The sequence below is a fragment of the Bos indicus genome, chromosome 18 (assembly GCF_029378745.1).
Source record: "Bos indicus isolate NIAB-ARS_2022 breed Sahiwal x Tharparkar chromosome 18, NIAB-ARS_B.indTharparkar_mat_pri_1.0, whole genome shotgun sequence".
NCBI classification, from domain to species: Eukaryota; Metazoa; Chordata; class Mammalia; order Artiodactyla; family Bovidae; genus Bos; species Bos indicus.
Window position 1 is genome coordinate 3479735 of NC_091777.1, and position 21770 is coordinate 3501504.

The window sequence follows — 21770 nt, forward strand, 5'->3', positions numbered from 1 at the left end:
CCCACCTTTTTCCTGCAACTATATGTGTGGTTCATCTTCAGAAGCCACTAACATCTGATCTGTAAACAATCTGGTATTCACCAGAAGCAGTTGTAATTTTCCAGCCCATGATTTTCACATGTCATGTGGATTCCACCAAAAACTCACATTTACTTGGGGTGGGGCCAGAAGGCTTTTGCCAAAGAGTTAACAAAAGCTCCAAGGTCTTTGGGCAGAGCCCTGGCAAAGCAAGGCTGCTGGTGAATAACCAGGAGAAGTGGGCACAACTTCTGCCTTCCCCATCCTCCCTTTTCCAAGTACACTCCCACTCTAAAGAGCCACATGGAACCTTCCAGTTTGAACATTTTAATTATAAATTTACAAAACATCATGGTTCTTTGTACATGTTTGGCATCAAGAATAATTTAATAAAATACGAAGCCATGTTGACATACATCTTCAGCTCTTTCTGTATTTCATTACCTTTTGATGATTCAAACCAGAAACTCTTTTTTATTTAAATCTCAAGGAAGAAAACAAAAACCAAAAAACTCTAGGCATATAAACAGCTCAAAATATTAAAAGAAAAGGCAGAGGGACCAGTGTTAGGATCTTTTTGTGCTTAAATACTTCAAAACAGCTTTGTTTGCAAAGTTCTTATTTTGGCAGCCTGGAAGAAAAGGTGCTTTGGAAATAAAAACTCAGAGGTGTGTGTGGATGGGTGTGAAGTGCGGTTCTCAGAAGGCGTGTCCTTCCAATGTCAGTGAAAGCACGGGATCATAAAGCAGGTCCAGCGGTCCTTGGAGTGTGAATGGAAAATCCCTGTTCCACGTACGACAGAGGCCCATTCCGGGTCTCTTTAGCAGACGCTCACTTAGTCACGAGGGTGATCCGGCTGAACTGCGTGTCATTCTGCTAATGGCCAGGCCCGGAATGGGCTGCGCGGCTGGCATCCTCTGGGCCTTCCCTGCTCCTTGTGTGCCTCCCCAAAGCGGCCCACTGTGATGGGCACCCTGTTCCTGAGCCAGAGGAAACCCAAGTCGCGGGCTTCCCGCTAGCCCTCCAAGTAACCTCTGTGGTTGTCAGGCGGCAGGAGCCAATAGCAACAGCAGCTCCTCTGTCGCGTCCCTTTCAAGCAGGGGAGGGCTGCCGAGGAGTTGGGAGTTCCAAGCGTGCAGCCTGCTGGGCGAGGGCCAGGGAGAAAGGACCTGTTGTTGCACGGCTTACTCCCCCACAGTCGCGGAGGGCCTGTGCCCGCAGCAGCCCTGCTGACCGCGGCCTGCTATTCCAGGGCTCAGCCCGAGGCCAAGCGCCGGCCCCAGCGGGCGGGATCAAGGGCTGCTTGGCGGGGCTGCCACAGACCCCCGTCTGTTCGACGCGGCAGGTGGACGCCGGGCCGCGTGTCCTCACGGCGCCCGCCCGCGCGCACATGTGCTCAGAGCGCTCCCCTCTCCCCCTCCAGATCGCTGGTTAAAGGCCTCTCAGTTCTGGAAACCAGTGCTGAGTGGAAATTTAGACGCCCAGGAGTGGAAAGTGCTGATGATTGCGTATCTATCCCCAGAGAGCCCTGCAAAGAGGAAAACCTGGTTTACAACAGGGGTAAGAAATACACGGCATGCTTCTCAGTTCAAGAGAGGAAAAGTCTTTGCTTCACCAGAGATGGGACTCTTTCCAAGCTGTCTGAACTGACTGTAGTTTCCTCCCGAGATCCAAGTCTGAGGCGAAAAACAAAAACAAAAGCAAATTATAGCCTTCAGGAACCCTCAGAAACATTTCTACAAACAAACTAGTCCCTGATTATCTCTGCAGATGCTTCGAAGATATAGAATTTGTGTAGAGGAAAATTAGAAAGGATTGTTCTTTGTCTCTGATGGGAAAAGCACACATGGGGGCAAGTGTCCACGGACTCTCTTCAGAAATTCCGTAAGACAGCAGTTCTCAGAAGACAACAGCGAGGTGGCCACGGTCTTGCTTAGAGTTTTCAGAAAGGGTCTTCTTATGATAAATGCTCCTTATACAGTTCTCCCTGGGGCATAGCTGTTACAGGGATTGTGGTCACCACCTGATTTTGGAACACAAATCTTTTGATTCTTTCAAACGCCCACAGGAAGATAAGTAGGATACTGACATACTGGATCCACGCAAACTTGATCATTTCCCAGAATCCTGGTAGATAAGTACAAACAGTTAAGGAGTCACAGATGACATTTGCTACATACATGTTACACCAAAGGGTTAGTTTATACAGAAAATCACAAAAAATGTTTCAAATACCCTTAAGATAAAAGAGACAATCAAAGATTATTAAGATATAAATATGTATGATTCTGACCTAGAAGAATTGCTCAAAAGGACATATGAACAGGAAATGAATATTTTTTTCCCGTATGAACTGCAGACAGACAGAGTCATTTGTGGGGGACTACCACTGCAGCAATTTCCAGTCTGAGGCTTCCCACATCTGTTCCCTCTTGAGACATCTGAGGAATCCTTCTTTTCTTTTTTGAAACCCAGCTACTGTTGGCCCTTTAACAGAAAGGATATGAAATGACTTCCACGGGGTATCGGATGACTGCATTAACCACAAATGGCGCTTCTGCGGCCCTTCCCACCAGCCAGATGGGGCTGGGGTCAGTCAGGATGGTGGTTACTGCAACACAGTCAGGAGTTAATCTGTGAATGCTCTCTTTGGCAGTAAAATATTGAGGGCTGTAACATACTCTGACCTCTCAGGCCAACTCTGCACTTCAGAACACATTCCAAAGAAATAATTCAAAAGACAAATTGAATGTTCAAAGCTGCTCACATAGTATTTGTTAAAACACTTGTCAAAGGATGTTAAAAACTGTGTTCTACAACTGTCTAAGCAAATAAATGGCTAAGCAAAGGAATACTATGCTACCTCTAAAAAGAAAACCAATGAAAACTTTCTAGTGGTGTGGGGGAAATATTTATATTACAAAGTACAGAAGACAAAAAACTGTCTCTAAACTGTGACAGGAGCTGTATAAAAACTCTGCATATGGACAATGACTGGAAGGAATTAAGAAAAGTTGATTTGCAGATAAATGTTTTTAAGTCGTGTTCTAAAATTCCTTTATTTTTGGAATAAATCTGCTCATGTATTACATAAAACCAGAAAGAAATACTGGAATTGTGGTCCCCTGACTTGTTAAATGTCTGTGCATCCCATCTATGATGTCTGGTTGCCAAGCAATGCTTTAGATTCTTTTAGAGGAAACCTCAGACCACCAAGCAGCCAGATATGCTGAGTCAAGCGCACACTCAGGGACGACCTGATGGTCTTGCCTCTTGGAAGCCCTGGTCACCATCTGCCTTTCAGCCAGAATCCTGGGTGCTTTCTCCTTCTTCAGCTGCTGACATGTGGTGAGTCACTCAGGTTCCCTGTTTCCATCTGAACACTATGGAGAGCAACTTGTCTTTGGCTTTTCTTACAGGTGTGGTGTGGGAAGCAACTCACATACCTATACACATAAATCCACCAAACCAGTGGTGGGACAAATACGGCAGTGAATTGGCACCAACCTGCTGGATCAGAGGAGCAGTGCAGAGGATAGTTAGGGTGTAGGTCTCTGGATCAGGAGGAAAAGAACAAATTCTGAGCAACCTGTTCACCTTCCATAGCTGAGCATTCATTGGTTTCGACATTTTCATATGACAAGGGCTCTAATTCTGTTTCTCTCTAATACTTTCATTAACCTGCAAAGTCCTTGAGAAGCAGATGGATGAGCTGTCCACACAACTCACCGTTCCTTTCTTGATAGGCAGCAACAATGCGGGTGAGGTCGTAGTCACTGGCAAACGGACTGGTCCCGTTGATGACAGACACCTGGACGCACGGGAGGGCGTAGTGTGAGCACACAAGCGACGTGCACTCTTGGTTTTTCTACCCCCTTCCCACCCAGGCTGATCTCAGAGACCACCCTCTTGTGCTTAGGGGCCTATTCCAGCATCGATAATATTTTCTTCAAAAATGAATGAACTCTTTTGAAACAATTTAAGTCATTTACTTTCAGTCTTTCTTTCTGGAGGGAAGGAAACAAGGGGTCAATATCCATCTTTCACAGGTTTTAAAGCTACTTATATAATTCCCCTCTCTATTCCAATGGGAGAAATGAGTCTTCTCATTTTTTCTAAGAGACTACATTTTCAACCCCTTTGTCTTTTTTCTTGCTTTTGTCTGGATGCTCCCTAATTGATCTCTTTGAAATGCAGAAATGGAAAGACGATAAAGTGCACATAGTAATAAGCACATAACCCTTTGAAGATGAGAAAGAGCTGTTCTCTAGTATCACATTCCTGACATAATCTAACATGGGCTTCCCTGGTAGCTCAGATGGTAAAGAATCCGCCTGCAATGTGTGCAGAGCTGGGTTTGATCCCTGGGTCGGGAAGATCCCCTGGAGGAGGGCATGGCAACCCACTCCAGTATTCTTGCCTGGAGATTCCCCATGGACAGAGGAGCCTGGTGGGCTACAGTCCATGGGGTCGGAAAGAGTCAGACAAGACTGAGCAACTAAGCACAGCACAGCACATTCAATTTATATTTTATATTCCCTCCTTAAAAAAAAATAGTATGTTGATAATAGTTATGGTTATGGTGACCATGAATCCCAGTTTATCTGGGACAGTCCTGGTTATAATAACTGGTAACATTTCCTATTAAGTTTCAGAAGTAGCCCAAATTATATGGGCCTCCTTGTGATAATATAAAGGTTTGCGATAAGTGATGGGATGCATGAGTCCTGGTCTCAGATAGACCGTTCATGGCTCTGTGGGCTTTGGGAAAATTAATCAATCCCTGTAGGCTCCAGTTTCCTCATGTGTGAAGTGAGAGTTCATTCTCTCATCAATTCTGAGTGCTTACTATGGGCAGGCACTGTTTTAAGCACTGGGTCGAGAGAACACAGAAGACAGCAGGGCTTTCACCGCTGAAAGTCGTGTCCGACTCTTTGGACCCCATGGACTATACAGTTCATGGGATTCTCCAGGCCAGAGTACTGGAGTGGGTAGCCGTTCCCTTCTCCAGGGGATCTTCCCAGCCCAGGGATCGAACCCCAGTCTCCTGCATTGCAGGCGGATTCTTTACAGCTGAGCCACAAGGGAAGCCCCTTTACTGATGAGGGAGATGGCAAATGAACAAACTGGAAACCTCCCTTTCATATTTCAGGTGAAGGTAAGAAGAGTAAACCTGGGTGAGCGATGCTGGAGGGACAGGTGGATGTTCTTTAGAAGCGTGTCAAGCAAGGACTGTGCTCAGGAGCTTTGAACAGGGTCCAGACGGAGCAGTAGGGTAAGTGACGTGGATACTTAGTAGAGGAAGAGCTAAGTGCAAAACCCCTGAGGCGGGAGCTGCTTCGTAGGTTTGAGGAACAGCAAAATGGACCCCGGGGCTAGAAAGGAGCAAGGGGGACGGAGACAGGACAGCAGCTGGAGAGCAGGGAACGGCACCAGAGGCGTCTCATGAGGCTGTGTGATAACTGGATGAGATGATGCAGTTAAACCTCTTACCTCGGGGCTGGCCTATGTTATAAGCTTAGCAAAGAAAGATCACGTGGAATACACTGTGTGTGTGTGTGTGTGCAAACCCCAAAACTACAAACAATTCAGTTCTTAGATAAAGACAAAGATTCTTCTCCCTCTTTTTTTGAAGATGTAAACAGGGATATCTGTCTCCATATTTCGAAAGGATTCACGGAAAGAATTCCTCAGAGATCCTTTTCTGCGCCACTCACAGAGAAGTGCTATTTCCAATGTTACTTGCTCCCTCTTCAAAGCACTTGATAAACAATACAATACAGAAGCAAAAGAGATGGGCAGAGTGAAGCGTCCCTACGTTGTACCGGACGTCTAGGCCACCGTAGCCGAGGGGCTGCTTCTGCTGCAGCCTCAGGTCTCCATTCACATATAACTGGGACCCCGGAAGAGCGAAGGAGGATTGGAGAAACGCCATGCTCTGCATCACAAATGTCGACATCCTCTGAAATCATTAGAAAGAGAGACCATATCAATTTCAGTCAGATCCGAATGGTTCCAGGTTCTGAGCATCACTCATCTGTGGTTGAAGCCTAAGGTGTCCCCCTAGTGCTGAGCTTAGCCATGCAGGAAGCGCTCTGCCCAGAACCCCTGGAGCTCTTAATAGCTCACGGAAATTAATGTGACCTTCACGAAAAACATTCAAATTTAACTTTGGCAGCTAAATCCTAAATGACACTTCTGCAAAGAGTCATCTGCAGTGTGAGTTTTCCCAGAAATCAGAAAGGGGGGGCTCTGTTCTATTGAAAGTCAAAAGGGAGGACTTCCTTGGTGGTGTAGTAGATAAGACTCTGCCTGCCAATACAGGGGACACGGGTTCGATCCCTGGTCCGGAAGACTGCACATGCTGCAGAACAACTAAAGCCAGAGCCACGCTCCAAATCAAGGAAGCCCTCGCACCGCGAGGAAGAGTGGCCCCCGCTCACCACAACTAGAGAAACCCCACACGCAGCAACGAAGACCCAGAGCAGCCAAAACATAAATAAATAGTTAAAAAAAAAAAAACTATGAAAAAAAGAAAGACAAAAAGGAGATAACTCACATGCAGTTGGTAGGAGAAAGTCAAGATGAGCTGAACACCTAGAACCTGCTCTGTGGACTGCAGGGGAAGCTCCAGTTTAAAATGCAACATGTCCATTTTCCCATCCTGGTTCCTGTCTTCTTCTCTAGCCTAGGAAATCCAAAAAAGGCTGATGACCCTGGTCCTTAATAAGTCCAGGAGGACTCCACAGCGTGGAGTATGTTGGACACACACAGAGACTCTGCCACACACAGGCATTGTATCTCTCACTGAAAGAAAAAAGAGAACATTAAATAGTTATAGGTGGATCAGTACTGGGGAAAGAGACATGGCCCCTGAAGTGCACACTTGCACTTCTAAACATTCTAGGGCCAAACTGGTTGGGACCTGGAAGCAGCAATAAAAGCAATGTAACATCTGGATGTATTATTCTTTTTCAGTTGTCTCATTTGATCTTTTTTGTTTTGTTGCTGGTATTTTCTTTCCTTTTAAGAAATATGCCTGAATTTATAGGGAAGGTTTAAATAGCACCTAAGAACAGATTTCGAAAAAATCCCAGCCATTCTGCATTTCCCAAACAGACTCAGCAGAAAACACCAGGCTGTTTGTATGTTCTTTAACCACGATGTCTTTGCTTCAGATTCTCAACGTTGGATTGATGTCAGGGCTTTAAAATGTGGTGTATCTTTTAGTACCAATCAGTACAATCAAAAAGAAAGTTAAGTAAAATCATTAAGGCAGTAAGACTCCATGCTGCTGCTGCTGCTAAGTTGCTTCAGTCATGTCCGACTCTGTGAGACCCCATAGACGCCAGCCCACCAGGCTCCCCTGTCCCTGGGATTCTCCAGGCAAGAACTCTGGAGTGGGTTGCCATTTCCTTCTCCACTGCATGAAAGTGAAAAGTGAAAGTGAAGTTGCACAGTCATGTCTGACTCTTCTCGACCCCATGGACTGCAGCCTACCAGGCTCCTCCATCCATGGGATTTTCCAGGCAAGAGTACTGGAGTGGGGTGCCATCGCCTTCTCCGAAGACTCCATAGGTACTTTATAAATTAGTGACATGAAAGCAGTTGAGAACAGAGATCCAAGGAGGGAGAAAGACAGATTACAGCTCATAAAAAACCGCCAGAATCCAGTCTTGCCTCACAGTGACCCTAAGAGGACGAGCAGGAGAGACGGTCACTGAGATGTGATCACTGGGGACATGATTCCGTGGCGCAACTCTGGACCTCGCTGTTACAACTGATCCTTTCCGTAGGCTCCCAGAAGGACTCCGCGATGGTGTATCAGCATATTCCTCCCTGATTCCCCATCTACTGAGCCATGTGGTTCTCCTCCATACCTTTATGTGGGGGAAGAGATTCTTTGTTCTTTTTCAGGCTAATAAGGTTGCTTGAGATGGAGTTATCTCAGTTTTCAGAACCTTTCAATCATTTCTTTCCTTCTAGACAATAATGTCCTTATCCTGGGCCTTGTTATAGAGAAGTCTACCGTCTCTCTTCTGTTGGATACTATTTTCTCTGTCTCGTTCTGTCGGCTTTGCAGGTGCAGCACAGGGATATCTGTTACCAGGGCTGATGATCAGGTTACTGAGGCAATTATGTATCAGCAATTATGAGTAGGATGGAAAAGAGGCTGCCTTGTCTTCCTGAGCATTTTTTTTTTTTCAGCTGATATCTGGGAAGACTTGGAAGACAAAGTCAGGTTACCTCTCTGTGGTAGATCCATAGCTTTTCTGGATCTTGAGGGTCATAAAGGAAGACAAAGATCAACAGCTTTCGAGAGAGGAAGGACAGTGGTCAGGAGGGAAATGCCAGAAGAATCTGAACTCTCAGAGTCCCAGAGGGAGAGACACATTTCATTTGACCTTTACAATCAGTCAAAGGTAAGCAGAGCAACTACTATTCCCATTGCATATATGAGAAAATCATGTCTCAGGGAGATTAAAGGATTTATGGAGTACAGCTAGTACTGGTAAAGACAGGATATGAAGCCACATATCTGACTTGAAATCTGGTCCTGTTTCCAGGACTAAAATGTCCAGACTTAAACTCAAGGAGCAGATGTTGATTATGAAAGATCTTTTTGCAAAACAACCAGCATGCTTTTACTCCAGGTTCACAGAGGGCAGAGATCTGGTATAGCACCATAATTGGTGTCTGCTTGTTAAATCTGCTCATTAACCTGTCAAATATTTTCTGAGGGCCTACTATGTCCCAGAGGTGCCAGGCATTGCTTCAGGTTCTGGGAATAGAGTGGCAAACAAAATGGACCAAGTCCCCACCACAGTGGAGCTTCCATTCCCAGCCAGGGAGGCAGAGTGTAAGTCAGTGAACAATGTGCTGACGTCAGGCAGTGCTAAATGCCACAGGGAAAAGTGAAGCAAGCTAAAATCAGAGAATGGTCAGGGTGGAATTTAACAGAAATTTATATAGAAGGTATTCAGGAATACCTGACTGTCCGAGAAGTCAGATGAAGTGAGGTGATGAGGTACAGAAACATCTCGAGGAGGACTAACCCAGGCTAACAAAACGCACGTGCTCTGGGTGAAAGTGGGTCAGCGTTTACGAGGCTGAGATGAGGCCAGTGGACCTGAGCAGAGTTCATGAGCTGGAGACAGTGAAAGACGAGGCTGATACAGAGCCATGGCGATGAGTGAGTGTGCAAATGATGCCTCTCCCACAGAGCTGCATGCGTGCCAAGGTGCTTCAGTCATGTCCAACTCTGCAACCCCATGGACTGTAGTCCGCCAGGCTCCTTTGTCCATGGGATTCTCTAGCCAAGAATACTGGAGTGGATTGCCATGTCCTCCTCACAGAGGACCTGTCACCAAGTAAGACTCTCGCTCCCCTGAGGCTGGTAAGGTGGGTTACATTGCTGTGCTATCACCTGGACCACGGATGGGATCAGTCATTTAATTCCACCTACTTTTTAAAAAAATCATATTTATTTATTTAGCTGTGCTGGGCCTTCGTTGCTTTGCGAGCTTTTCTCTAGCTTCAGTGAGTGGGGGCTACTCTCTAGTTGCGGAGCATGGGCTTCTCCTTGCGGTGGCTTCTCTTGTTGCACAGCGCAGGCTCTAGAGCATTCAGGCTTCAGCGTTGCGGTTCCTAGGCTCTAGAGCACAGGCTGATATTTGTGGAGCCCGGGCTTAGCTGCCCTGCAGCATGTGGGATCTTCCCAGACCAGGGACTGAACCTGTGTCTCCTGCATCGGCAGGTGGATTCTTTACTACTGAGCCATGAGGGAAATCCCAATTCCATTTACTTTAAATGAAGCTTAATACAAATCCAACGGCTACAAAGGTAGGTATTCAAACAGCTAATACTTCTTTAACACAGGTTCAAGATTAGGAACTAAAATCCAATGGATGTGTCTGGCTAAGAGAATTCACCATCCCCCTATTTCTATAAGGTATATGTGAACTTGGGGCAATCTTTATATCCACAGATTGTCCTGTCTCATTCCTCTGCATATCCAAGAAGTTTCATTACTACTAATAACTAGCAATCATTAGAGAGGTAGGTACTGTCATACTCTTTCTATAGCTACACTCAGGTCCAAACAGGGTATGGGACCCAATGACGCGACTGGGGTTGAGACTTCCGTTTGCTGACTCCCGATTCTGTAACAGCCAGTAAGAACGCTAATTTCAAAGATTTCTGGGGTTAAAACAGGTTAATCCTCTACAGATATCTGTGAAACCAATACTAACATACTAGATAGATAAATACAGGCAGGCACTGCTGGATCTAGTCAATGCCAATCAGTCCAAATGTATCGATCAGGGTCCAATCAGAAAGAAAAAAACAAAATCAAGCTATTTTTAACAGGGGAATTTAGTATAGGGGATAATTGATAACATAGGCATTAGTGGCAGAAAAAAGGCAAAAAAAGGGACACTTTTTGCAGGATGACTGCCTAGGGCTGGAGAAGGAAAGGAAGAGGCTGGGACGCCTCAAGGAGCTGGGACTCAGACCTCAAAAAGGGAGGGCTGATGCCTTTGGAGCTTGGAGGGAGAACCCATGGAGCCAGTCAGTAAGGCTGGAGGAAGGATGTACGCCTGCTGTTTGCTTCAAGCCTGTGATGGTTCTTCACCCTGGTTCCAATTTCTGGTTTTCTGCCACTCCAGAACAAAGCTTACCATGCCTCCTACTGGCAGAACCTAACAGGCAGCCATTTGTCAGAGGAGAATGTGGGTTTCGGTATCTCAACATGAGCGCCACAAAGGAGAGGGGTGGGTTGGGAGCTGAGACAAGACCTCATAGCCAGCAAAGCATCTGACTGTAAGCGCAGCTGTGAATTTAACTAGTGCCATTGTTTTCAAAGTGCCCTGACTTGGAACATTTTTTCCTCATCAGGGATTCTACACTATTTGATAGTTTGTTGGAATTTTATTTGGCTCTTGCTTGTTTTCATACCTTTTGTTCTTTTTTTAAAAAAATTATTTACTTATTTACTTTTCGGTCGCTCTGGGTTTTGCTAGGCACAAGCTTTCTCTAGTTGCAGCGAGCAGGGGCTGCTCTCTAGTTGCAGTGCACGAGCTTCTCATTGCGGTGGTTTCTCTCGCTGCAGAGCAAGCGCTCCAGATGCAAGGGCTCCAGTCATTGCAGTACAAGGGCTTAGTTGCCCTGCAGCACATGGGATCCTCCCAGACCAGGGATCGAATCCATGTCTCCTGCATTGGCAGGCGGACTTTCAACCACTGGACCACCAGGGAAGTCCCATACCTTTTATTCTTTGGGTCATATTCTTTTATTTAAGTTAATTTCCTAGTTTATACCTGTGTCCACTTTACCATATACTTGTCATCATTGGGGTGTCCCACTTTTTCTTTTTATAGTGAAAATGCTCTTTGACACCAGTCTTTGGCTCTCCAGCAAAGTAGGAACCGCTACTCCATCGTCTCCTAGACTTCTAAAATCCTTGCTACCTATACTTCAATGAATCTAAGGGTATGGAGAAGGGCATGTCAACCCACTCCAATATTCTTGCCTGGAGAATCAATCCCAGGGACAGAGGAGCCTGAGAGGCTTCGGTCCACAGGGTCACAAAGGGTCAAGACATGATTGGAGCAACTTCGCTCAAGAAAGCAAAAATACTTCCTAAACTACTGTGTGACAGTGCTTTCTAATCACTCAGGGAATTTATTTTATACTCATTGGAAGAGCTTTTAGATCTAGGCATATTAATATATATTTATGTACATAGAAAAATATACGTAAAATAAATTGATCCAGGGATTCTTAAAACTTCTCTACATTTTGATTCTTTCGAATCATTTTTTGACTCAGTATTATCCATACTTCTCTAAGCAGTTTCGTCCTTTGTACCATGCAGCACACTGGTGTTAGACCATCTACAACAACATTCACAAAGGGAAATAAAATCCATTGGTCTGAGTTTTAAAGCAGGCTTTCCAATTATGTGGAACTGTCCTACTTTAAAGGGCCTCTTGAACTTTCCCTTCCTTGCCTCTCAGTTGGTTCTTAGGGTTAAATGCTTTATTATTGTTTCTTTTTTAGAACGCTTCTTCTGTTACTTATTTTTGGCTGCACCATGTCTTAGTCGTGGTATGCGGGGTCTTCAGTTGCAGCACGAGGCCTCAGTACTTGTGGCTCGGGGGCTCAGTTGCTGTCCCCTGCGTGCAGGATCTTAGTTCCCAGACCAGAGATCCAACTCTCATCCCTGCACTGAGAGGGGGATTCTTAACCACTGGACCGCCAAGGAAGTCCCTCCGGGGCTTTCTTTCAAGTTGCTCATGTCCCTTCTACCAGTTTTGGTGCTGGCACATCTGATGTTTGCGCAAGCGCAGGCAAAGAAGCCCAGACAAGCCTGTCTTCAGCTGACAAGCCGGTTAATAGCTACTGTACGATGCCACTGTCAGGCAGACACACTCCGATTTCAGAGACATGCAAAAACACGTCTGATACCCAGTCCTCTCCACTCATCTCCCTGCACCCTCCTACAGCCTTCAGCCCCACATTCTCAGAGTCACAGATGCTTAAAGAACCAAGTCAGGCTCGTTGAGGGAAACTGGTCATTCTGTGCTCTTTTTCTTCTCTCAAGCATGAAAAGCATCAAGACGCTGTCCAAGGTGAACTGACCAAAGCAGAAGCAAAGCAAGGTGAACTGACCATTCGTGACTTCCAAGGCATTTTCCCAAGTTAACAATTGCAAAGCCACCTTCAAGCATTTGGTCGAAACTTTGATCTAAAACCACTGCTTCTCACACTTTTCGGCACTTTCTCGGACAGGCTGTAGTCAGTCTACCTTTATCTTCAGAGTCAGAAAAGCATTTTGCTGCACTAAGGGTGAAGAGTCCAGGATATGGAACAAGAGTCCAAGATAGGGAACAAGACATGGAATATGAGCTGTAGTTCTGACTGCTCACTTGAGAGCCAGAAATTATGTCAATTCTCTGAGTCTCATTCTTCTCATCTGTAAAACTGGGGTATAGCCTCTACCTCAAAAGGTTCCTGTGAGCTTCAGAGATAATGTCATATGTAAAAAAAAATTAATGGCTAACACTTTACTAAATACTTGTTAAAGGCCAAGTACTACGTAGACAAATTTAAATGTGTTACCTAATGATAAAATGCTTAGCTTATGCCAGAGGCACAGTAAATGTATATCAATGTGTATTACTATGGTTTGTAAGCACATTACCAGGGTTTTGCCTACCCACTTTTAAAAAAACTGAGACATAATTCACATATCATAAAATTCACCCTTTTCCTATCAATACAATTCAGTAGATTTTAGTATATTCACAAAGTTGGGTGATTTATCACCACTAACTCCAATTTCAAAACCTTCTATCAGCCCAAAAAGTAGTCACATACTCATTAGCAGTCACTTTCTCTGTCTCTCCTCTGTGCCAATTAATTCCCCACGTTTCCGAATCCTTAAGCTACCTCTGTCTGTACAGATGTGTCTGTCCTGGACATTCCATCTAAACGGAATCTGATAATACGTACTGTCTTGTGGCTGGATTCTTTCACTGAGTAAAAAAAGGTCACCCATGTTGTAGCCTGTGTCATGACTCCATTCCGTTTTGTGGTTGAGGGATCTATTGCATGGCTATAACACATTTTGTTGTCCATTCATTCACTGATGGGCATGTGAGTTGTTTCCACTTTTTAAAAAAATTGTTATTGTTATTATCAATGAGGCTACTATCAATATTTGTGCACAAGTTTCTGTGTAGACTGTCCTCAGTTCTGAGGTACACAACTTCCTAGGGGTAGGGATGCTGGGACACATGTTTAACTTTTTGAGGAACTGCAAACTATTTTCCTAAGTAATTGCCACTTTATATACTTATCTGCTTTTAAATGCTTTTTTACTGCTTTTTGGTTTGCTTTTGTTTAACAAGGCACTTTCTAAATTTTTCCTTTAAAAATTGTCACTTTATCAGTAATTTAAAAATCTTCAATATATATTACATTTCCATGGAACAAAAGGCTATTTAGTGAAAAGATTTTTCTCCCACTGAATCTAAGTTCCTCCCCCAGAGTAATCAATGTTGTCAGCTTCTTTTGAATTCTTCCAGAGATAGCATGGATGGAGGAGCCTGGTGGGCTGCAGTTCATGGGGTCGCTAAGAGTCGGACACGACTGAGCAACTTCGCTTTCACTTTTCACTTTCATGCATTGGAAAAGGAAATGGCAGCCCACTCCAGTGTTGTTGCCTGGAGAACCCCAGGGACGGGGGAGCCTGGTGGGCTGGCGTCTATGGGGTGGCACAGAGTCGGACACGACTGAAGCGACTTAGCAGCAGCAGCAGAGATAGCAGAAGCAGGCATGTATGAATATGCAAATATACACATTCATATATATATTTTTCTATTTTTATACAAATGGAAGCATATTATATACAATTTTTGTTTTTGATACTAACAAATTTCTCTTGGAGTAATTCCGTATCAGTATATATAAATCCAGGCTTCTCTGGTAGCTCAGCTGGTAAAGAATCTGCCTGTAATGCACAAGACCCCGGTTCAATTCCTGGGTCAGGAAGTTCCCCTGGAGACGGGATAGGCTACCCACTCCAGCATTCTTGGGCTTCCCTGGTGGCTCAGATGGTGTAGAATCTGCCTGCAATTTGGGAGACCTGGGTTCAATCCCTGGGTTGGGAAGATCCACTGGAGTTGGGCACGGCAACCCACTCTAGTACTCTTGCCTGGAGAATCTCCATGGACAGAGGAGCTTGGTGGGCTACAGTCCATGGGGTAGCAAAGAGTTGGACATGACTGAGCAACTAAGCACCACGTATTTATAAATCTAACTTCATTCAAAAAGAAAGCTATCTGTTCCACTAGGTAGATGTAACACAATTTTTAAAATGAGTCTTCTATTACTATATAAGTTGCTTGCCATCTTTTGATATTAGACAATGCTGCAATGAGCACCTTTTTCCAAATGTCATTTCATATGTGTGCACAAACCTTAAGATACCTTACTAGAAGTAAAAATGGGCATATGAATCAGTAATTTTGACAAATATGGACAATCAGTTTCTCAAAGATGCTCTACACTCTACACTCCCACCAGTGATATACAGGAGTGCTTGCATGCATCTTGCCCATGGTGCTAGGAAACCTTAATTTTTGCCTATTTGATAGATTAAAAAAAAGATATCTCAATTATCCTGAATTTGCATCTCCCTAATTATGAGTGTGATTTCATATGTTTAAGAGTTATTTGTGGAGAAATAGAATATTGCTTGCTGTATCAGTAAACACAGGATATCACAGTCCTCAGCTATTACAGCCACCATCGAAGGTGAGCCCTGAGGAAACTCGGGATGTGAAAACACAGAATACTGGCCCCAGATAAGTGAGGTACATATCCAAGGACTGATTTCACTGAGCCCGAATTCTTGCATTTTCCCATACATACAAAGGCCTTAAATTCTTAACTTGAGATGTAGTTCTCCTTTATTCAAGATCTTCCCTGGTGGCTCAGAAGGTAAAGTGTCTGCCTGCAATGCAGGTTCGATCCCTGAGTTGGGAAGATCCCTTGGAGAAGGCAATGGCAACTCACTCTAGTACTCTTGCCTGGAAAATTCCATGGACTGAGGAGTCAGTCCATGCGGTCGAAAAGAGTCGGACAAGACTGAGCAACTTCACTTTTTTTCTCTTTGTTCCTACCACTTGCCCTTTGTTGCAAATTATCCTAAATATCTTAGCTCCTCCCTCACCTCCTCTGAGCAGTTTCCTCAGGGTTACTTGAGATGCAGCCTCCCGGGCTTGAAGTCCTCAGTATACCTGTTATAAATTATAACTGTCAACTTTTAGGTTGTGTACAAGATTTTTTTATCCAGTGGCATGTTTCATCTTCTTATGAACTGTCCATATTCTTTACCCATTTTCAAAACTAGGCAGTTGGTCAGAGTTAAAAAGCTGGCTTAAAACTCAACATTCAAAAAACAAAGGTCATGGCATCTGGTCCCATCACTTCATGGCAAATAGATGGGGAAACAATGGAAACGGTGACAGACTTTATTTTCTTGGGCTCCAAAATCATCTCAGATGGAGACTGCGGCCATGAAATTAAAAGATGCTTGCCCCTTGGAAGAAAAGCTATGACTAACCTAGACAGCATATTAAAAAGCAGAGACATTACTTTGCCAACAAGGTCCGTCTAGTCAAGGCTATGGTTTTTCCAGTGGTTATGTAATGATGTGAGAGTTGGACTATAAAGAAAGCTGAGTGCTTAAGAATTGATGTTTTTGAACTGTGGTGTTGGAGAAAACTCTTGAGAGTCCCTTGGACTGCAAGAAGATCAAACCAGTCAATCCTAAAGGAAATCAGTCCCGAATATTCATTGGAAGGAATGATGCTGAAGCTGATGCTCCAATACTTTGGCCACCTGATGCGAAGAACTGACTCCCTGGAAAAGATCCTGATGCTGGGAAAGATTGAAGGCAGGAGGAGAAGGAGATGACAGAGGATGAGATGGTTGGATGGCATCACTGACTCTATGGACATGAGTCTGAGCAAGCTCTGGGAGCTGGTGATGGACGGGGAAGCCTGGCGTGCTGGAGTCCATAGGGCTGAAAAGGGTCAGATACGACTGAGCGACTGAACTGAACTGAGGCACTTTATGTTAGGAAAATTAGCCCTTTACAAGTGAAACAAATAGTAAAACTTTTTTCCCTAGTTGTCATTTGTGTTTTGACTTTGCTTTTGGTTTTCACCAGGCCAACAGGTTTTAAAATTATTTTTTATGTACTTGGATTTATGAAAAAAGTTTCTTTTATGCCTTCTAGATTTTATGTCATACTCAGAAATCTAAAAGTTTTCACTCATTTGTTTCAGTAGTTTTGTGATTTCATATTTTAAATTTAATTTTGGTCTGGACTTTAATTCCGCTATACAGTCTCTGAGGACTAGCTTCATCTTTACACACTGATTTAAAATGCCACCTTAGGGGACCTCCCTGGTGGTCCCAGTGGCTAAGACTCCAGGCTTCCAATGCAGAGGTGCCTGGGTTCAATCCCTGGTCATGGAAATAGATCCCACATGCTACAACTAAGGCCTGGCACTGCCAAATAAATATATATATATATATATATTTTAAAAAATGCCACCTTAGTCATATTTGGGTTCATTTCCATATTTTATACAAGTCTACAAACCATACTACTTTATTTATTAGACCTTTAAGGTATAGTTTAATATCTGGTAGACTTGTGTTATTCTTTTTCTCCTAGAATTTTTACTTACTTTTTTTTCCTGTACTTCTTTTATATCTTCTAACTCATTTATTTGTATCTCATGATTTCAAACTATTTTCAAACCAAGAGGTCAATCATGAAGGAAGCAAATAATTTACTGTGAAAGATTGCAAATTACAAGGTCATAATTTACTTACAGATACAGGCTTGGAATGGACAGGGGAAAAGACTAAGAAAAAGGAACTTTGGCTTTATGTTTTATGGTACAAAATTACCCAGTACTAAAGAGTATTGATAGCTCTGGGTACCATAAAAATAAGAAGTAGTCTTGGCTTCATAAAATTGCAACACACACACACCAGAAGTAGGGGCCTGGTGGGCAGTGCTCTCAAGGCAGTGGCTTCTGGTCACAGAGATAAGAGCTAACTAGTAATCCAACGGGGGAGCCAAACCAGTTTATGGTGGACAAACAAGTGAAAAGAACACATAAATGAAACCTAATGCTGCATCCTTGTTTTCATGACTATTTTAAGTTTTCATGATTATTTCTTAAAGACTCAAGTACCCAGAAGAATATGATAAATAGGAATACACAAATGTAAAGAAAAAAATTTCTACCCAAAGTTTAAAAGACAGGGAAAGCTAACCTAGAGTAAAACTAACAAGTTAATTTTTTCTGTGTTTACCATACAAACAAAAACAACCTTTGCTTCTACTGTTGGAAAAGAAACCGTGGGTTTACAGGGAAAAGGAAGCATACCTGATGCTGGTCTCACATCAACAGTCACCTTCCCCAGAGGCATTAGAACCTCAAATGAGAATGGGCCATGTGTGAAGATTAGGGAGGAGCTGCTGCAAGAAATTTGTCTGTATTCCAGTTCTATTTTTTAAATAAATTTAAAGGAAAAAAAAAAATTTAAAGGACCTGATCATTTAAAGGATCAAAATGTTCAACAACGTTTGTTAAAAAACCCAGGAGGCTTCCACCCACACGGCAAATAAATTCACCCCATTTATCTTATTATTTAGAAATGTACCTTCATATCTTTAAATAACATTCATATTGGCACTTCTCAATTTCTGTTTCAGGCATCCTCTATTGTCTTCCCACAGAGAGGGATGATTTAATTTTCTTTGCCTCTTCCTAGCCCACACCCCCAGAAGAGTTAAACTCTTCTTTTGGTTAGTCAACATTTAGTGTTCACCTAATTATGATTATGTAAATCCTATTCATATTAAAACCCAGAGACATTACTTTGCCAACAAAGGTCCATCTAGTCAAGGCTACGGTTTTTCCAGTAGTCATGTATGGATGTGAGAGTTGGACTATAAAGAAAGTTGAGCGCTGAAGAATTGACGCTTTTGAACTGTGGTGTTGGAGAAGACTCTTGAGAGTCCCCTGGACTGCAAGGAGATCCAACCAGTCCATCCTAAAGGAGATCAGTCCTGGGTGTTCATTGGAAGGACTGATGTTGAAGCTGAAACTCCAATACTTTGGCCACCTGATGCAAAGAACTGACTCACTGGAAAAGACCCTGATGCTGGGAAAGATTGAGGGCAGGTGAGAAGGGGATGACAGAGGATAAGATGGTTGGATGGCATCACCGACTCAATGGACATGAGTTTGGGTAGACTCTGAGAGCTGGTGATGGATAGGGAGGCCTGGCATGCTGCAGTTCATGGGGTCGCAAAGAGTTAGACACAACTGAGCGACTGAACTGAAATACTATTCATAACTCTGATTATTTTTCCTTTCTATTTTTCTGGAGTTAATAATTATTTTATTTGCTTGCTTAGCTTTCTATGTATTTTTGCAATTTCAACAAACAGCTTCTATTCCAGTTCCTCACAATTTGAAGTTTAAAGGTGTATGATTTAGTCAAAATCTTATTCACTGTGATATTCTAATAGTGAAAAAGTAAAAATGAAAAACCAGGAAACTGGTAAATCCATTACAGCTTTCCATATCATGAAATATTTGGTTGTTTAGTCACTAAGTTGTGTCTGGTTCTTCTGTAATCGCATGTACCATATAGCCCACCAGGCTTCTCTGTTCATGGGATTTCCCAGAGAAGAACACTGGAGTGGGTTGCTATTTCCTTCTCCAGGGGATCTTCCTGACCCCTGGAACAAACCCATGCCTCCTACATTGGCAGGTGGACTTTTTACCACTGATCCATCAGGGAAATCCCTAGCAGACCTTAAAATGAAGGTTAATTAACAAGTCTAGATACATGCACCAAACTGAGCCTTTAATTTCATGTCATTATATGTACCTGCAACTCTATTTTCAATGAGCAGGCATTTTTATAATTATAAAAAAAAATAAAGTAATCATAAAAAGTAATCATAACCATATTTTGTTGGTGGTTATTCATTTATGGCCAGTCACATTAAAAATTTTTTTTCCATTTTATTCAGTTACTGGGAAAAAAGTCTGAATTTTTTTTTTTTCAGCTACACAAATTTGAATGTAGGCCAATCATCTCAGATACCTAAAGAGATTCAACTTTGGAAGAAGGAAATCCAGAATATTCCTACTTCCAAAGGAAAATGCTTTCAGAAAGTGAGTTTAAAGGGGTGACTGTAAAGGAAGCACTCTTTAACTTGAACCAGATACTACATGACAGACAGTAAAATGCTTCATTTAGTCCCAGGCAGCAGCAGGACTGAGCGGCACCTAAGGGGGTGAGCCCAGGGAGGCGGGCCTGGCCAGGGCATTCTGGAGGTCGGTTAACCAATCAGCCCGTTGGCTTCAACGTATCAGTCCGCCTAAAACTGCCTGCCCTTTCCTTGTGGACAGTGGGCGCACGCACAGCTGAGAGGCACAACGGGGTGATTAACCAGAACAGAGGATGTGATGGTTGGATGGCGTCACTGACTCAATGCACATGAGTTTGAGCAAACTCAGGAAGATGGTGAAGTGAGACAGGGAAGCCTTGCGTGCTGCAGTTTACGGACTCGCAGAGTGGGGCTTCCCTCATAGCTCAGTTGGTAAAGAATCTGCCTGCAATGCCGGAGACCTGGGTTTGATTCCTGGGTCGGGAAGATCCCCTGGAGGAGGGCATGACAACCCCCTCCAGTATTCTTGCCTGGAGAATCCCATGCACAGAGGAGCCTGGTTGGCCACAGTCCATGGGGTCGCAAGGGTCAGACACGACTTAGCGACTAAACCACCACCACCACCACCACCACCATAGAGTCGGACACGACTTAGGGAATGATGAACAACGCAACTCACACAGCAAACTCTGCGACCACCATTCCCTCAGGAAGGGCCAGGCCCACGGAAATGCCAGGGGCTGGAGACTGCAGAGAACAGAGACGCTGACAGCAGCAGCCAGCTTAACCGGGGTGGGGGACGGCTTGGAGAAGCCGAATGTACCAACAAACAAGCCCCCAGGAAAGGAAACAGAAGCTCGGGTCTGGGGTTCGTGACTCCTTCAGCTGCACACCGGGCCCCCCCGATTCAGGGGCCGGAGCCTCCAGCCCGCCCGCGCCCTCCGCCCATCCCCTCCGCAGCCCAGTCTGCGCGGCCGGGCGCAGGCGGGAAGCACTCACCGAGACGAGCGGGACGCGCAGATGACCCTCCTGCAGCCGGTTGAAGGCGGGGAACGTGCTCCAGGCGAGGAAGCCTCCCGGCTCGGATCCTAGTAAGGCCACGAGCAGCACCTGGTGCTGGAAGCGCACGGTTGGCTGCTCCTCGTAACTGCTCCGTTTCAACCAAAACCCTGAGGTAACAAGAGTGCGGGGCGCAGAGACCGGGGTCAGGGAGGCGGCGCGGGAGCCACGTAGCGCTGCGGAGCGCGCACCGGCCCGGGCTGGGGGCAGACTCACCGTGGCTCCGGAAGGCCACCAGAAGAGGCGGGATGTACGTGAGCGCGGTGGCCAGCAGCAGGAAGAGCGCCGCCTTGGAGCAGAGCCCCGCACGGTAGCCCCGCTCCACTGGGTGCGCAAAGAGCTCATAGAGCGCCATGAGCGGGTCGCGGGGTCGTGGCCCCTCGGCGGTTCCGGAGCCTCGACCTAGTATGGCTTCTCCTGGTTGCCATAGCCGTGATCTCCACGGCAACCGACGGCCCAGGGAGAGCGACCAATAGCAAGCAGGCGGGCTTCCGTGGGGGCGGGGCCAACGGGGCGGGGCCCGCAAGTATACTGTGGTCGCGCTTTACTTGCGCGTTCCCAAAGGGCGTTTTCGTGCGTCAAGATCGTGGAGGTTAACATTTTTGTAAAATAAGGTTTTTTTCATAAATGTTGACTATTTATTAATAGTCACATATATTAATTCCCAATGTGGTTCATTGTACACTTAAGTCTAATCAATCACAGCACACCGTACGTTGGAGGCAAACAGAAAACAAATGTGGCCGTGGTCCTAGACACTTGGTCCCGGGTTAACACCAAACCGGGTCCCTTTGTTTCTAAATTTTCTATCGCTTTCACTATACTCCATAGCAGGGCAGACACGGAAACAGACCTATCTCCCTGCTGTTCGAGGGGAAAAAAAAGATACTGTATAGCTCTGCTATATTTT

The 21770-nt window shown here is 44.6% G+C and overlaps 1 protein-coding gene across 3 annotated transcripts; it reads right to left on the minus strand.

Moving 5' to 3' along the window:
- Positions 1–329: 329 nt before the first annotated feature.
- TMEM231 (transmembrane protein 231) lies at positions 330–21312 on the minus strand. Of its 3 annotated transcripts, XM_019978696.2 has the most exons (7): positions 21077–21310; positions 20801–20970; positions 6578–6706; positions 5837–5980; positions 3748–3829; positions 2524–2629; positions 330–2156 (listed from the first exon to the last, which is right to left on the minus strand). In XM_019978696.2, exons 1-7 carry the CDS (start codon positions 21213–21215, stop codon positions 1976–1978), a joined length of 951 nt encoding a protein of 316 aa, XP_019834255.2. In that variant the 5' UTR covers positions 21216–21310; the 3' UTR covers positions 330–1975. The 3 variants fall into 3 exon arrangements, with proteins under 3 accessions (XP_019834255.2, XP_019834256.2, XP_019834257.2); XM_019978697.2 differs by lacking the exon at positions 2524–2629 and having other exon boundaries at positions 330–2145; positions 21077–21311; XM_019978698.2 differs by lacking the exons at positions 330–2156; positions 2524–2629 and adding an exon at positions 2175–2505 and having other exon boundaries at positions 21077–21312.
- Between the last annotated feature and the right edge of the window lie 458 nt (positions 21313–21770).

Coding starts and splice junctions, on each gene's coding strand:
- TMEM231 (XM_019978696.2), bottom strand. CDS start 21,215: ATGGCGCTCTATGAGCTCTTTGCGCACCCAGTGGAGCGGGGCTACCGT. Junction 6,707..20,800: donor TGCGCGTCCCGCTCGTCTCG/GTGAGTGCTTCC, acceptor TGGATTTCCTAG/GCTAGAGAAGAAGACAGGAA. Junction 5,981..6,577: donor CTTTCTCCTACCAACTGCAT/GTGAGTTATCTC, acceptor TAATGATTTCAG/AGGATGTCGACATTTGTGAT.